This window comes from Ictidomys tridecemlineatus, chromosome 4 (assembly GCF_052094955.1).
Source record: "Ictidomys tridecemlineatus isolate mIctTri1 chromosome 4, mIctTri1.hap1, whole genome shotgun sequence".
Taxonomy (NCBI): Eukaryota; Metazoa; Chordata; class Mammalia; order Rodentia; family Sciuridae; genus Ictidomys; species Ictidomys tridecemlineatus.
The window spans coordinates 106,785,563-106,799,687 of record NC_135480.1 but is presented as its reverse complement, the minus strand read 5'-3'; the positions used below and the strand labels follow the sequence as shown (position 1 = coordinate 106,799,687).

Genomic DNA, 14,125 nt, shown 5'->3' with positions numbered 1-14,125 from the left:
CTGCTGTCATTTATTTTAAAAAATCAATTAAAAAAGAAATAACAAAACTAAATAATAAAAAGTAATGCAGTTATCCACACACATGCAAAAAAAAAAACACCTTTTACAAAGCAAAAGTTTTTGGTTTTAATAAATTGTGACTTATTTTTCTTTAACTCTTTAATATATTATGTATCTAGTGTTATGTCTAAAAGTTATCATCAAACTCAAGGTCACCCAGACTTTTCTCTAGGTCATTTTTCTAGGAGTTTATGATTTTATATTTAGATTTTAATTCATTTGATTTGATTTTTGTGAGACATGTGAGACCTGTGTCTAGATTAATTTTTTATATGTATTGTGCAATTGTTCCAGTATCATTTGTTAAAAAAGATTGTCCTTCTCCATTAAATTGTTTTTGCTCCTTTATCCACAATCAGTATCTATGAGGGTCTATGTCTGGGCTCTCTGTCCTGCTCATCTCTTCATCTATTCTTTTTATGTTACCTTCTTGAGTATTAATGCTTTGCATTAATTTTGAAGTCAGATACTTCCAGTCTTCTGACTATTCTTTCCCTTCAATATTGTGTTTGCTAGTCATAATATATCCACAATATATCCTAAAGTTCTTCCTATAAATAAAAATACATACGGAATATTCATTCAAATCACAGAACACTAGTTGTAACACAAGTGGCTCATCATTGATACTGGTAGCATAATTACTGTTCCAGGAATATAAATCTTAATTAACCTTAATTACAACACATAGATTTAAAAATCTAAAAGTCAGGTTTACTATGCTCTTTTTGGAGCTCAGTCATGAGGTCAGAGACATTTGCTTTTTTGAAGTGAGACTCTCCTAGCTAAACTGCTTATGGTAATCCTACAACCATCTCAGGTGGGAACTATTATCATCTTTCACATACATTGTTTTCTTCCAAAAAGTAAGATCAAAAATGTAATTACATTCACTGGAAATGCCAACATTCTGTGCACATCATGAATTTAAGAGCAAATAGACTTTATCATGTTTCTGGTTCTCAGGAGAATTTCATCATCTTGTGTGGATCTTGTGGTCCTCAGAGAATATTCTTGTCATCCATTTCCTTGGAGACCAAACATCCACAAACAATGAGTCAAAATATTCCCTTGCTTAGAAAAGGCTGTTTGTGTTATGGGGATGAAAGGGAATCTTATATTTGCTTACCCAGTGTCATTAAATTTCAGAGATCCAGTACACTATGGAAAGCCTCATCCCAAATTCATTCTTTCACAGGAGAGCAAAGGTGAAGTTACTTTCCCAAAGTCATACAGTGACTTGGTGACACAGCTGGAGCATGAGGTAAGCATTGAGATGGCCAGAAGATGCTCTATTTTTTTCTTCATTTTCAATAATATCCATTTGATTTTCAGTGTTCATCAATTACACTCCAACAAGATCAGCAAGGCACTGGATGGGGCATATTTTCCATAAATCCAACTGTGTGAATTCATTTCACACTGAAAGAGAACAAACAAACCAAGTTGGAGCAACAATTCTACTCCTTACAGCATTCAGGTAAGTGTACACTTAGGAAAAGCCACATTTCCTTAAATTTTTCATTGTAAAATAGGGTTACTTATGGAAAATTTCAAATTTGTAGTTCAATAAGCTAGTTAGATCAAATACATGTGGAAATTAGTTCACCCAATACAACTGGAGTTGGAGGAAATAAATTTACTCTTGCCTGTAACATGCAGTGGATAGAACCACAGAAAGATGGCTCTTCTTTTTCCCATTATTTCATCAAAGTCCTAAGATGTGCCCACAATATATCCCAAAGCTCCTCTAGAAGTAAAATTGCCTGACAATAGACTCTCTTATTTGAATAACAGAACTTCAGAATCAACTTTAAAACCTTAACGTGGAGCATCAAAGTAACTGTGCTTCCCTCTGTGACCTTGAATTGTGACCCTAAAACATGCATTTTCTCCTCAGTTCTTGTTTATTCCACAGTAAACAACTACCTAATGCACACGCAGGCTGTTACTAGCCCAGAAGTTACTTTAATTTTAAAATATATTTATTTTTTATTTGTAGTTGGACACAGTACCTTTATTTTATTTGTTTATTTTTATGTGGTGCTGGGGATCCAACCCAGGCCCTTGCACATGGGAGGTAAGAGCTCTACTGCTAAACCACAACCCCAGCCCCAGAAGTTACTTTCTTAGCACCAGATTGAACCTTGGTGTTAGCAGCATGGAACATCTCAGCAGGCATTAGGCATGCAGAGGTCAGATGGATTTCCAGCTCCAGCTGTTAACTATGGAGTACCCATTCATAGTAGACACTAGGGTGGTCTCTGAGGATAAAAATGGGGTAGCCTTGAACTGTTCAGATACTTTCTAGTCATTTTAAGATCATATAGTACTTGCTCTATACACCTTATAATATTCCTTGACTAAAAGAAACTCAAATCTGACATGAAAAAAATATATAATCCTCTTCTTTTGTTATTTACAGCCATTAAACTGTTCTCATTTGATGATCAGGATTTCTTTTCTTTTGTCACACTCGTAATAAAACAACTTCCCACCATGGGAACAGAGCTTTCTTACTTTCTAAGGTTTCTTTTTTTTTTTTTTCCCTTAGGTTTATACTCTGTTTCCTAGAGGAAATGATCAGATGCAATTTTTCCACCATGACTGAATTTGTCCTCCAGGGATTAACAGACCAACCAGAACTCAAACTGCCCCTTTTTCTCCTGTTTCTAGTAATCTATGGGATCACTGTAGTGGGAAACCTGGGTATAATCCTCCTAATTACTGTTGATTCCAAGCTCCAAACTCCCATGTACTTTTTTCTTGGTAATTTGTCATTCATAGATTTCGTCTATTCCTCAGTTATTACCCCTAAACTGTTAGGAAACTTTATATGGGAACAAAATGTTATCTCCTATTCTGGATGCATGACACAGCTCTTTTTCTATTGCACGTTTGCTATTGCTGAGGGCTATATGCTGGCAGCCATGGCATATGATAGATATGCAGCTATCTGTAATCCACTGATCTACAGTGTCACCATGTCCCAAAAGGCATGCAGCATACTGGTAACAGGGGTCTATATCATGGCAGCTCTTGGAGCTGTAGCCCACACTTCCTCCATGATCAGGCTTTCCTTCCATGGGGAGAATGTCATCCACCATTACTTCTGTGACATAATTCCCCTCCTACAGCTTTCCTGCTCTAGCACCTACTTTAATGAGCTTCTGGTGACACTTATAGGTGGATTTAATGTGCTGGCAACAACTGGGCCCATAGCCATCTCTTATACCTTTATACTCACCAACATTCTTCGAATACCCTCAAGTGAGAGCAGGTCCAAAGCTTTTAGTACCTGTGGCTCTCATTTGACAGCTGTTGGGGTCTTCTACGGATCCATCATGTTTATGTATTTCAAGCCAACATCCAGCCACAGCAGGGTCCAGGAGAAGGTGGCCTCTGTGTTCTATACCGCGGTGATCCCTATGCTGAATCCCTTGATCTACAGCTTAAGGAATAAGGATGTAAAATATGTTCTAAGCAAAGTAATGAGAAAGAGATGTGGTCTACCCCAGAGTTAATGGACATAACCATTAAGGATCATGGTGGCCACTTGACCCCTTCTTTGTCTTAAAACTAACTTCCCTGTTTCTTAAAATTAATATTCAATAATTTTCCCTTTTCCCATTTCCTCTAACAGTTGCCCAGTTTATGAAGTTTGTGCAAACACACACACACACACACACACACACACACACACACACACATACACACTTATTTCTTGAGCAAACTATGCCAAAATATAAGGAATCATTAGTCCTTGATAAGCCTGGACATGTTTACTTAAAAATATTCTTCTGAGTTAAATTTGCACATTCTATTTCATTCCTTATTGAGAAAATCTGGAGTAGAATTATTTTTTCCTTTATTTGGGGTAAGTCTGCGTTCATCACCTTCTATCTAACATAACTAGCTTTGTAACATTCAATGTTAAGTCTTACCAGATTAGGCTTATCACAATAGTAATCTTAGCAATTAATCATAGGAAAAATTCAAAAACTAGGTATATACTTTGCTAATTTGAAGTCTCCTCATGGGTCCTCTCCCTTTTATTGTTCTGCTGTGTATCTTTCTTGTGAAGATTAATTGGGGAATCAATTAATTCCCAAATTAATGAACCTTTATAAAAACTTAAAGGCAGACATAAATAGCAAAGTAATAAGTTCATAGTAGGCCAGGGAGGTTGCTTTCAGAAAGGAATATATATCCTAGCAAAATATGCAAGCAATTTGACCTTTAAAAAATTTAGTTTCATAGGTGATAGATTTTCCTTAATCTCAAAGAGACTGAATCATGGGCATGCTCCTAGAAGGCAGCCTAACTAATTCTCTTCTGCTCCCCATTTCCTCCTACTCCACTTACAGATGTTATGTCCAGTGTGATAACTGATTTCTTGTGGGAATGACTTACAGGGTAGGTAAGGATCATGCCAAACAACCTCATCCACTCAAGGCCTAAGTTTCCTGCTGTTCCTCTTCCAGCCTCCACTGCCGAAAGGGAAACTCCATTGGCAGGGCCCATGCTTTCCCATGGAGGAACTCATGGGATAACATCTCTGTCCATGCATCCCACCTATTTCTCAATATTCCATATAAAAATAACAACTTAAAAACTGATCAAGCTCAGCTCCTATACTCCTTCTTCATTTCTATCTTATTTTAATAGCTTTATTGAGGCATAACAGACAAATTAAATGTGTACAAATTGTATACATTAAACATATACAATTAGATAAGTGTTGACATGTACACACAACGCCATCACTACAGTCAATTCGGTGAATATATCCATCATTCTTAAATGTTTACTCATGCTCCTCGTTAATCTACCCCTGGATGCTTTCTGTTGCTATAAATTTGTTTTCATTTTCAAGAATTTCATACAAAGTAAATCATATAGTAATCACTCTTTTGTATGGGGCTTATTTTACCCAGCATAGTTATTTTTAATTTTGTCCATGTTGTTACATGTAATAATATCTACTATTATTGCAGTAGCATTCCATGGTATGAGTACACCAAATTCATTCATCTGGTGCTGGACATTGGTTTTTTTCCAGATAAAGGGTGGTGTACCAGTCTTTGTGACAGCATAGGCTTATATGCTTTTATTTCTCATGGATAAGCACATCAGAGTGGAATACCTGGACCATGTATTAGGTATGCATTTATTGATTTAGAAACTGAAAACTGTTTTTCCAAAGTGGCTTCACCATTTTACATTCTCTATAACAATTTTTCAGGATGTCAATTCCTACATTGTTTTTGAAACATTTGTTGTGGTCACTCTTATTATTGTTATGCTTAACTCCTCCATAGAGTAGTTAGTGGTGTTTCATTGTGATTTAACTTGCATCTTCCTTATGATTAATGATGCTAAGCTTCTTTTCTTAATGTTATATGGATCTTTTTCAGTGAAAATGTCTGTTCAAATGTTTTGCGTTTCTTTTTTTCTTGCTATTATTTTGAAAGCTCTTTATATCTTTATATATTCTCTCTATATAAAGTCACTCATGAGATAACTGGTTTGAAATATTTTCTCCCTGTCTATGCATTATTTAAATTCTTTTTACCTTCTGTTGAGAAGTAAATTTCATGATTTTAATCCAGTTCAGTCTATCAATATATTTTTGTATAGATTATTTATATCCTACACAGCTTTGCCTAAAACCAGGTAACAAAAATTGTCTTAAATATCTTCTAGAGTTTTCACAAGTTCATGCTATACATTTGGGTATAGGACATATTGTGTATATGCTATGAAGTGCATATTCAAGTTCAATTTGTGTATAATCTTATTTGTTTTCATACTCTTTGATGTAAAATGTTTTTTCACTGAATTGTCTTTTCATTGTTACCCAAAAAAATATTTTCATAAATACTCGGATCTATTTCTGTATATTATAGAGTTTTTATAATGTCTTTTTTGGAGGAGGGGTGCAGTGAACTTTATGGATGGTATGTGACAGTAGGGCTCCCTAAGCCCCTCCCCATCTTCAAGGGGTCTGGGATGGAAATTGGGAAGAGGGGAGATTTTCAGTGTGTTGAGGGACTGAGTTAGGGGCAGGGACTCTTTGGCAGCTGAGGGCTTCTCTCTTCCTCTGTGTTCTTTCTGGGACAGGTGATCTAGAGGCTCTTACTCCTTGGAGGCCATGTGGACCATAAGATCCACCACCCTGTTGCTGTAGCCAAATTCATTTTCATACCAGGAAATGAGCTTGACAAAGTGGTGGTTGAGGGCAATGCTGGTCCCAGCATCGAAGGTGGGAGAGTGAGTATCACTGTTAAAGTTTTAGGAGATGACCTGGTCCTCCATGTAGCCCCAGATGCCCTCTATGACTGATTCACCACCTTCTCAATGTCATCATATTTGGTCAGATTCACAAATGACATGTTGGGATTGGGTATACGGAAAGCCATGCCAGAGAGCTTCCCATTCAGTTCAGGGATGACCTTGCCCACAGCCTTGGCAGAGTCAGTGGATACAGGGATGATATTCTTCTAGGCAGTCCCATATCCATCATGCCACAGTTTCCCAAAGGGATCGTCCACAGTATTCTGAGTAGCAGTGATGGCACAGATTGTGGTCATGAGTCCTTCCACAATGCCAAAGTTATCATGGATGGCCTTGGCCCGGGGGAGCTAAGCATTTGGTGGTATAGGAGGCATTGCTGACAATCTTGGGGGAGTTGTTGTACTTCTCATGGCTCACACCCATCACAAACATGGGGCATCGCAAAAGGGACAGAGATGATGACCTTTGTGGCACCACTCCTCAGATGAGCTCCAGCTTTCTTCATGTTTAATGAAGACACCAGTGAACTCCACACATATTCAGCACCAGCATCAAATATCAATATTTGATATTGGTGGGATCTTACTTCTGGAAGATAGAGGTGGATTTTCCATTGATGACAAGCTTCCCATTCTCAGCATTGACTGTGCCATTGAATTTACCCTGGGTAAAATCATACTGGAGCATGTAGACCATGTATTTGAGGCCAATGAAGGGGTCATTGATAGCAACAAGATCCATCTTATAAAATAAGGACAGAATGTGTGTCAGAGCATTTGAAGACTCTATCACCATTGAAAGCAGCCCTGGTGACCAGGCATCCAGTACGGCCAAATCTGCTCACTCTGAAATTCACCATCATGTCTCAGGGTCATGGCTAGCACTGCAAGAGAATAGAGGATGTGGCTGTCTGTCAAATCGGGAGGATCATAGAGCCTATGATAAGTCTTGATATTGTATTTTGTTTCTCTTTATTTTTCATCTTTTCCATGTTGTGATTATATTAGGTCTTTTGTTTTTCCATTAATATTTTAGGATCAGCATGTCAACTTTTACACACACACACATACACATAGTCTGATGAATAATTCCTTATTGCTTTGAATGTAAAGATAAACTTGAAAAGAGTTGTCATTATTTGATTAATGAGATTTCTAACTCAGAGACCTGGTTAGAAATGCTATAATATTTATTTAGGTCTCCCCTTAGCAATACATTTTAGTTTCCATTTTTTAGTGTAGAGATTCTTTAAAAAAATTTTTAAGGTATATCTTAATACTCACTTGCTTGATTCTCTATTAACTTATTTTTATTTCAATTTTGTTTTGCTCATTGTTATTATATAGAAACACATTAGAGTAAAAATATTTCACCTGAAACTCTTACTAAATATATACACCATAGTAGATGTTCTGAGGCTTTGCTAAATTTTCTACAGACAGCTTTACTTCCTTTCAGTGTCATTTTTCTTTTTCCTTATTGTAGCACCTGACACTTACAATAAAATATTGAATAGAAGTGATAAGGGCATTTCGTTTTGACATTATTGATCTTAGAAGGAAATCATTCAGTCATTCACAAGTCTGATGTAAGTTTATCATAGATTTTTTTTATCATATTTAGAAATTTCTCTTTTATTCCTGGTTTGTTGCGAATTTGGGATTTTTTTAAATGAGAAAATAAGGTTGTATTTTGTCAATGTTTCTTCTAAATTATTGAAATATGTTTTATTTTTAAAAATATCATTGATTCCATTTATTATCAAAAGTTATAACATTGTTAAAATCTTGGAACACCTCTACTTTGACATGATATGTTATCTTCCTAAGAGATTTGTTTTGTTTATAATTTTGCATCTATTCAAGAGGGATATTTGTTTACAGTTTTCCATTATGTGATATCTTTGTCAGGTTTTTAGTAACAGGGGGGTTTTAGTGTTATAAAATGAGTTAAATTATAAAATGAGTAAAATGAGTTATTTGCTTTCCCTGAAAGTTCTTGAAGTGTTCATGTATAGTTGAAATTTCTGCTTCCTTAAATGGTTAATATCATTTATCAGAGAAATCTGCATCTGGATTTTCCCTTGTCTGAAGATTTTCTGATTCAATTTTTAAAAAATAAAATAAAATAAAAGGAAAAATCTAGGTTATAAATTTTCTCTAGAGTAAACTTAGGTAGTTTGTGGGGTTTTGTGTATTTACCACTTATATTTAAGTTCTAGAATTTGAGGCATTTATGTCCATTCAAGTTTCTTAATTTTTATCAATTAATTTCTGATATTGGTAATTATGTTCCCTTTTTTCCTAACCGAACTTGCTACAGACTTATTGATTCTATTGATCTCAGAAAATAAAGTAAGTTTTTCTTTTCTGATTGATTTTGATTGAATTTTATTTAGTTGGGGTTAACTGAATTTTCTCTTGTTGATTTATTAATTTATATTTCAGTTATTTATGCTCTGTTCTTTATTATTTCCTTTCTTCTGCTTCTTTGGATTTCATTTGCTCTTATTTTTTTCAAGTTTTTAAGGTAGAGCTATGTCAGTGATTTAAGATCACTGAAAATCTACAATTGTAAAAAATCAACAAAACCATCTGGGAGAGTATAATATTCATTGACAAGGTTATTATTTTTCTTTGGCCTAATAGTTTGAGCTTGAAATTTTGTTTTTTATATTATTATTTAAAGCTATTCCTCTTTTGCTGCTTTTGATTTATGAATTTAAATAGTTAATTTTAATATTTAATTTGTTCTACTTACATTACTTTTCAGAGATTTTCTCCTATCTATGTGGATTTTATTTTATTTTAATGACTGTATAAGTAATGTAAATTATTTAACGGTGAAACTTCTTTTTGTGGATGGATAATATAGTCATTTAAATGCTATTGTAATTCAATAAAGTTGGAAATTATAATAAAATCCTTCTATGAATATTGATATTGTTTCTAATATCTTACTATAAAATGTTCATATAATTAAAATATGTAGTTCAGTTGTAGGTTAGATGGTTCCAGGTAAGTTTAAGCAACTGGCACTTTAATCTCCCACTGAACTAACTATAAAATAAGGTATAAAATAAGGACAGAATGTGTGTCAGAGCATTTGAAGATTCTATCAGCATGTAGAGATGGGAAGTTATCTTGAAATACCACAAAGAGGCAGAGTAGTTTATAGTGATTTTATTTTTCTTGTTGGTGATATTTAAAAACTCAGTAGTAAAATAAAAAAATTTAAATGTGTTAGGATTTTGTGCAAGATTAAGAAAACCTCTCCACACATCCAGGTTATAGAGGAATACCCCCTTGCATTTGTTTTTTAACTTTAAATACTTCAATTTTAAAATTTAGTGTTGGAGTTCATTCTTTTGCTAAGTGCAGACCCTCTCTCTGCTTCCTGATCACCATGTGAGCTGCTTCCCTCTGCCACACCCTTCCACCATGATGTTCTGCCTCACCCCAGTCCTGTATTCTTTTCCTGAATAGGTATTTTAGATTGTTAGCATTGCTAAATGAAAGATTCCTTCTCTTTCCAGCTATATTAGATGCGACTTTATATTATACTTGGTATGTTTTGGATGTGAGGTAACCCTAAAAATCTCACATGTGAGACAGTGAAAGAAGGTTCAGAGGAGGAATGATTGGGTTGTAAGAATCTTAATCCAATTAATTAAGTCAGTCCCTGATACAGGGTTGGGGATGTGGCTCAAGCAGTAGCGTGCTCGCCTGGCATGCTTTGGGCCCGGGTTCGATCCTCAGCACCACATACAAACAAAAATGTTGTGTCCGCCAAAAACCAAATAATAAATATTAAAAATTCTCTTCTCTCTCTCTCTCTAAAAAAAAAAAAAAAAAAAAAAATGTTCCTGATACAGATTAGCTGAGTGGTAACTGAAGTGATAGGGTGTGGCTGGAGGAGGCGGGCATTGGAGTATGGTTAGGGGTATATATTTGTGTCTGGCAAGTGGAGACCCTCTCTCTGCTTCCTGATCACCATGTGAGCTGCTTCCCTCTGCCACACCCTTCCACCATGATGTTCTGCCTCACCCCAGTCCTGAGGAATGAAGCTGTTCTTCTATAGACTAAGACTTCTTAAACTCTGAGCTCTCAAATAAAATTTTCCTGCCCGAAAATTGTTCTGGTTGGGTCTTTAAGTCACAGCAGTGAAAATGCTGACTAAAACAACCCTTAATTTCTATATGTGTTCAATCATATTTTGGATGTTATATTCCATTGTACTTCCTGCCTTTTGATGCAGTAGTAGCACCTTTTTTTTAATTTTACAAGTTTTTTAGTGTTTTAATATGTGGTAGTTCTAATTTTCCCTGTAGTTTTTTTTTTCAATTGTCTTCTAATTATTTTTGCATGGTGTTTCTCTTTTTGAACCTTAGTACTAAATCACCCAGCTTTGCCACACCTCTATTGTAGCTATATAAGCTCACTACACCCTCCACACCCAATAATTAATACAATAAGTCTAGACAGAATAAAAAAAACAACTGTTTGAGTGCTGATAAAAGTAAATAAACTAACCACAAAATTGTAGTCAAAATGGATCACAGGCCTAATTGTAAAACCTAAAACCATAAAAAAAATATAGGAAAACCTAACAGAAGGAAGTTTTCTGCAACTTCAAAATATATAAAGGATTTTTAAAGGAATATACATATAATAAAAGCAATAAATTGAACATCAAAATCAAATAGATTTTTTCTTTGAAAAACACTGAGAATATGAAAGAACAAGTCACACATTGGGGATGTAATATTTGCAGTACACATATCTGATAGAGGACTTGTTTCCATAAACAGAATTCATCTACTATAAAATTTACATAAAATTAAATAATAATAACTCAAAAATTGAATAATAAACTGAAAAAATTTAACCAGATTCTTTACAAATAAGATAAATGAACAATAATTCACATGAAAACATGTTCAGTATTATTAGCATGGAAAGCAAATGAAAACCATGAAATGGGACAAAATACAAACCAATAAGTATCTTTTAATTTGTTTAAATCTACTTTTGTATCTTTCAGAATGACTTAAATGTTTCCTTGTGGTAGAATAGAATGGAAACTTCAGCAGTTTAAGAGCTGACAGGCTGTGATTTCACACATTGGCACCCAGCAGCTCTACTTACTGACATTTAAGCATAGGGGCTTGCAGCAGTTAACAGGTACCTGTAACAACTGCATAGCAGCAGCAGACGCAGGAAACAAAACAGCTGGGACAGAACAATCCCTGTATGAGCTAAAAGTTACTAGGCTGTTGAAAGCTTGTACCCATATACAGAATGTTGAATGCACACTCCAATAGAATTGCATGAGCTCCCTTGCTTTGATGTACCCAAAACTTGCTTTTGTATAAAAATAAAAGCCCTGCTGCACTCAGGGCTCAGACTTTGGGAATTATCCCTCTGGGCCATGGTAGCACTAATAAAGTGTTGCTTCCAGATCTTGGTATCCTGACCCTCATTTCCTGCTACATCCTCATAGAGTTTTTTTCCATTTTGTATTAAAAATAATAGCATGTACTTTAACTTTTTGTTGTTATTGTAAAGGAGGTTTATAGTAGTTACATTTTTTTATTTCTGAAGGTTAATATTTTTATTGCATGACTGAATTTTTAGTTTTATTACTGAATCTCTAAGAATTTTGAGGTGTTTTCTTATATCATCTGAAACTAGAGGTAACTCTTCTTTTCTCCTAATTTTTAAGCTTCTATGTGGTTTCTCACGTCTATTGCATTGACACATTTCTTTTTTTCTGTGTCTTAGTAGGAATAACTCAGTGTTTTCCTCTGTGATATACTATTTGTTGAATCATGGTATATTCCATTATATTTAGAAAGTAAACATCTGTTTTCTCTTTTATACAATGTTTTTAACATAAGTAATTAAAATTTGAGTTTGTCAATAGGTTTTTAATCATGTTATATATTTTTCTTTTATCCTTTGATTTATAATAGGATTATAGGATCCTAATGTCAAAACATTGTACGTTCCTATGATAAATCCCACTTGGTCAAGGTCCTCTATTTTCTTATTCAAGTACTAGATTCTGTTTGCTAATACTGTATTTAGTGGTTTTGTTTAACCTTTTAATACTGTATTTAATGTTTTTGCTTTGATATTCTGAATGTTATAGGTCTATAACGATTCCTGCTATACTTTCTAATTAAAGGGAATTTGGAAGATTGTTATTATTTTTATTCTCTGGGATATTTTACTCTATTTTAAGCTTTGGGCCAATTTTGTCTTTGAACTTATTGTGGAATTGCCAATTGAAACCCTCTGGGCCTGTGTTTTTCTTTAGGATTGTTTCTTAACTTGCATCCTTAATGGAAATGAATCTGTTAAATCTTACAATTGCTGGAGGGTAAAACCTTAGTAAACCATATTTTCCTAGGAAACTCTTTTAATTAAATTTTAAGATTCGTCTCTACAAAGATCTCAAACTAATTTCTCCTAGTTTACATTCCTGTTTCACTGGCTTATTTGTGTTATTTATTTCATATCTTGTACATTGATGTGTTATCTTTTATTTTAATTTACTTAAAGATTTGCCTATTTGGTTGATTTTTTTAATTCAGGATTTTGATTTTTAAATTATGTCTGTTTTATTTCTAATTTATTAATTTAATAATTAATTATATATTTTGATTTTTTTCTAATTTATTGATTTATGTTCAGTTGTTAAATTAGGAAATCAATTTTCATTATTGTACTTTTTTTCAGATTATTTACATTCTGTGATACAAACATATATCAAGGGTGCATACCAACTGGTTTGATAAATGAGCATATTTGTTAATGTCATTCCTTGCCAGGTGAAAATATATTTCTTCCTCAGAATGCTCCACATTGGCCATTGCCAGTGAACAACCACAACTACAATGCAGACTGTTTTTACTACTGTTACTATGATGAGATTTCCCAGCTGGATTTCCTCGTACATTTTGTGGACAAGATTTGCCTTTTGAGAGTTTGCAGTAACTGCAGTGTACCTACAGTGCTGTGACCCACGCAGCATCAACAAAAGATCTCCAATAGGGGCATCAGGAGATGGAGAAAAACACAGAGACAAAGAAAACACAGAGATATTTTTAAGCAAAGCTGGGGCCAGTTGGGACACTGCCCTCTGACAGAGTCACAGAGACCCAGAACTAGCCCCACGAGTTTATTATATAGGGTCTTATAGGAAGTTTAAATATAAGGCTCCGTGAATTGTTCAAGGCTTGTGAGTTATTAAGAAGTATCTTTATGCACTAAAAAGTTACAGAGCTGGAAACTTTTTCTAACTATCCTGCTGTTACAGTGTTACAAACATCTGTGCTGTACCCAGAAAACCCATCGTACTGGAACATCTGATAACTATTAGGGTGAGAGCCTGGTATGAAGGCTGTTCACATCCCTGCCTTTTGGCAAGGACTGTTTTCCAGGCTTGGCTTTTGCCTACATTGCAGGATCAGCTGATGACTAGATCTCATCTAATCTCCACACTCTACTCTCTTTTGTCAGCATAGGTATGTGCAGTTTCTTCAGTGGAAATATTTTCTCTTTCTTTCTTTTTTTGCACAGCATTTAGGAATAGATTGGGTATATGTTTTCTGTTTATGTTGTTGTTTTGACTTTCTTTTATATTTCAGAATTTTTAACTTTTTGTCTGTCATTTCCCCTATCTAGTATACATATGATTCCTCTGAGTTGGTTTCATCCTCTCACCTAGAAGTGCTATTTTTCTAAGATTACACCCTAAGTCT

The 14,125-nt window shown here is 34.6% G+C and overlaps 1 protein-coding gene and 1 pseudogene across 1 annotated transcript; one reads left to right on the top strand and one right to left on the bottom strand.

Moving 5' to 3' along the window:
- Positions 1 to 2,639: 2,639 nt before the first annotated feature.
- LOC101965645 (olfactory receptor 8D1) lies at positions 2,640 to 3,584 on the top strand. Its single transcript, XM_005328426.3, has one exon. It carries the CDS (start codon positions 2,640 to 2,642, stop codon positions 3,582 to 3,584), a length of 945 nt encoding a protein of 314 aa, XP_005328483.1.
- Positions 3,585 to 6,198: 2,614 nt separating this feature from the next.
- LOC101957626 (glyceraldehyde-3-phosphate dehydrogenase-like) lies at positions 6,199 to 7,216 on the bottom strand (annotated as a pseudogene).
- Between the last annotated feature and the right edge of the window lie 6,909 nt (positions 7,217 to 14,125).